The 2,144-nt window shown below is 47.8% G+C and overlaps 1 protein-coding gene across 1 annotated transcript; it reads left to right on the top strand.

The window, feature by feature from the left end:
* Positions 1-823: 823 nt before the first annotated feature.
* LOC142639385 (uncharacterized) lies at positions 824-1,498 on the top strand. The gene has a single exon (XM_075813577.1). The coding sequence runs from the start codon at positions 824-826 to the stop codon at positions 1,496-1,498; it is 675 nt and encodes a 224-aa protein (XP_075669692.1).
* The last annotated feature ends 646 nt before the right edge of the window (positions 1,499-2,144 follow it).

Raw genomic sequence — 2,144 nt, 5'->3', positions numbered from 1 at the left:
ATGTGTAGAGCTTTCCTTACCACGTTGAAAGGACCTGCAAGGGACTGGTACAGTAGGCTGGCACCTAACTCCATTAACACTTTTAAGGAATTAGGCGCACAGTTTGTATCACACTTTATCGGGAGTCACCAGCATAAGAAATCTACCGCGTGTCTGTTGAGCATCAGGCAGCGAGAAGATGAGACCTTAAAATCATACATAGACCGATTCAACAAGGAGTCCCTCTCGATAGACGAGGCCGATGACAAGATACTTGTGGCAGCATTCACGAACGGTCTACGGAAGGGTAAGTTCTTGTTTTCTTTGTACAAAAATGACCCAAAGACTGTCCGACTTATTCTACAAGGCAACAAAGTATATGAACGCAGAGGACGCCTTGCTGGCCCGAGAAGACAAACCCAGAAAGAGGGAAAGGAAGGAAGATACGTAACCAGACAAAGGGCGAAAGATGGCAAGAACCAGAGAACGACAAGAGGATCAACGGCCTAAGCCGCCTACGGGAAGGTTTACAAACTTCACCCCCCTCACAACCCCAATTGACCAGGTGTTGATGCAGATTAAAGATGAAGGAACTTTGACGTTCCCTGGTAAGCTGAAGGGTGATCCGAATAAGAGACCAAGTGACAGGTACTGCCACTTTCATGGCGATTATGGACACAATACGGCAGATTGTTATGACTTAAAGCAGCAAATTGAAGCCCTCATTAGGCAGGGAAGGTTGCAAAGGTTCGTGAGGAAGGAGAAAACGGATCAAAACTGGGAACTGAATCCCCGACGGGAACAGGAACGTCCCAGACCACCAGTAGCAGACATACGGATGATAATGGGGGGCACTACTTCAGCAGGTTCATCCAAAAAGGCCAGAAAGACCTACCTACGGACGGTGCAAAGCGTCCAGTCAACAAGTTCCTTACTAGAAGGGACACGAAGAGATAGCCCCAACATCGGGTTTTCGAAAGAAGAGGCGCGACGCCTTCACCACCCACACGACGACGCGCTCATGGTCAGCATACAGGCAGGGGAGTACAACATCCACCGAGTTTTGGTTGACAACGGAAGCTCGGAAGATATCCTCTATTACCCCGCGTTCCAACAAATGGGGATTGCTAAAGAACGACTGATCCCAACAAGCACGCCTCTTGTTGGCTTTGGAGGGACAACGGTCTATCCTTTAGGCACCGTCACGTTGGTAGTGACGGTGGGAGATTACCTGCAGCAAATAACCAAGGATGTTTCTTTTCTTGTGGTTGATTACTCCTCAGCATATAATGACATACTTGGACGACCCACACTCAATGCGTGGAAAACTGTCACCTCTACCTACCATCTGATGATCAAGTTTCCTACCGAATCCGGAGTTGGAGAACTGCGGGGAAATCAAGTGGCTGCACGAGAATGTTACGTTGCCATGATGGAAATGGACGACCACCTACAGGCAATGAACATCGAGGAACAGAGAACAGTAGTAGAACCAGTGGAAGAGTTGGAGGAAGTATGATTGGATGATTCTCGGCCCGACCGAACCACCAGAATCGGCACCCTAATCGACCAAACGGTCCGACAAGCGCTCGCGTTATTCCTTAAAGAAAACCAAGATGTTTTTGCATAGAGCCACGAGGACATGCCAGGAATAGATCCAACGATCATTGTTCACAAATTGAACGTGTCACCCTCTTTCTCTCCAGTTCGACAGAAAAAGCGCGTGTTCGCCCCCGAATGGGATCGAGCCATAGCAGAAGAAGTGCAGAAGCTACAAGAAGCAGAATTCATACGGGAGGTGTACTACCTTGATTGGTTGGTGAATGTAGTAATGGTTAAGAAATCCAGCGGAAAGTGGAGAATGTATGTCGACTTCACGGATCTGAATAGAGCATGCCCTAAAGACAGTTACCCGCTCCCACACATAGACACCTTGGTAGACTCCACTGCAAGACATGAGCTTTTGAGCTTCATGGACGCCTTCTCCGGATACAATCAAATCAAACTGGATAAGATTGATCAAGAAAAAACCTCGTTTGTGACAAGCCAAGGGCTTTTTTGCTACAAGGTCATGCCTTTCGGGATTAAGAACGCGGGAGCCATATATCAGAGACTGATGAACAAAATGTTCGCACACCAAATTGGCAGAAATGTGCAGGTTTACG

Source organism: Castanea sativa, chromosome 6 (assembly GCF_040712315.1).
Source record: "Castanea sativa cultivar Marrone di Chiusa Pesio chromosome 6, ASM4071231v1".
Taxonomy (NCBI): Eukaryota; Viridiplantae; Streptophyta; class Magnoliopsida; order Fagales; family Fagaceae; genus Castanea; species Castanea sativa.
This window is presented reverse-complemented; position numbering and strand designations above follow the sequence as displayed.

What these genes read in the sequence shown, in the direction of transcription:
- LOC142639385 (XM_075813577.1), top strand. Translation starts at nt 824, where the DNA reads ATGGGGGGCACTACTTCAGCAGGTTCATCCAAAAAGGCCAGAAAGACC.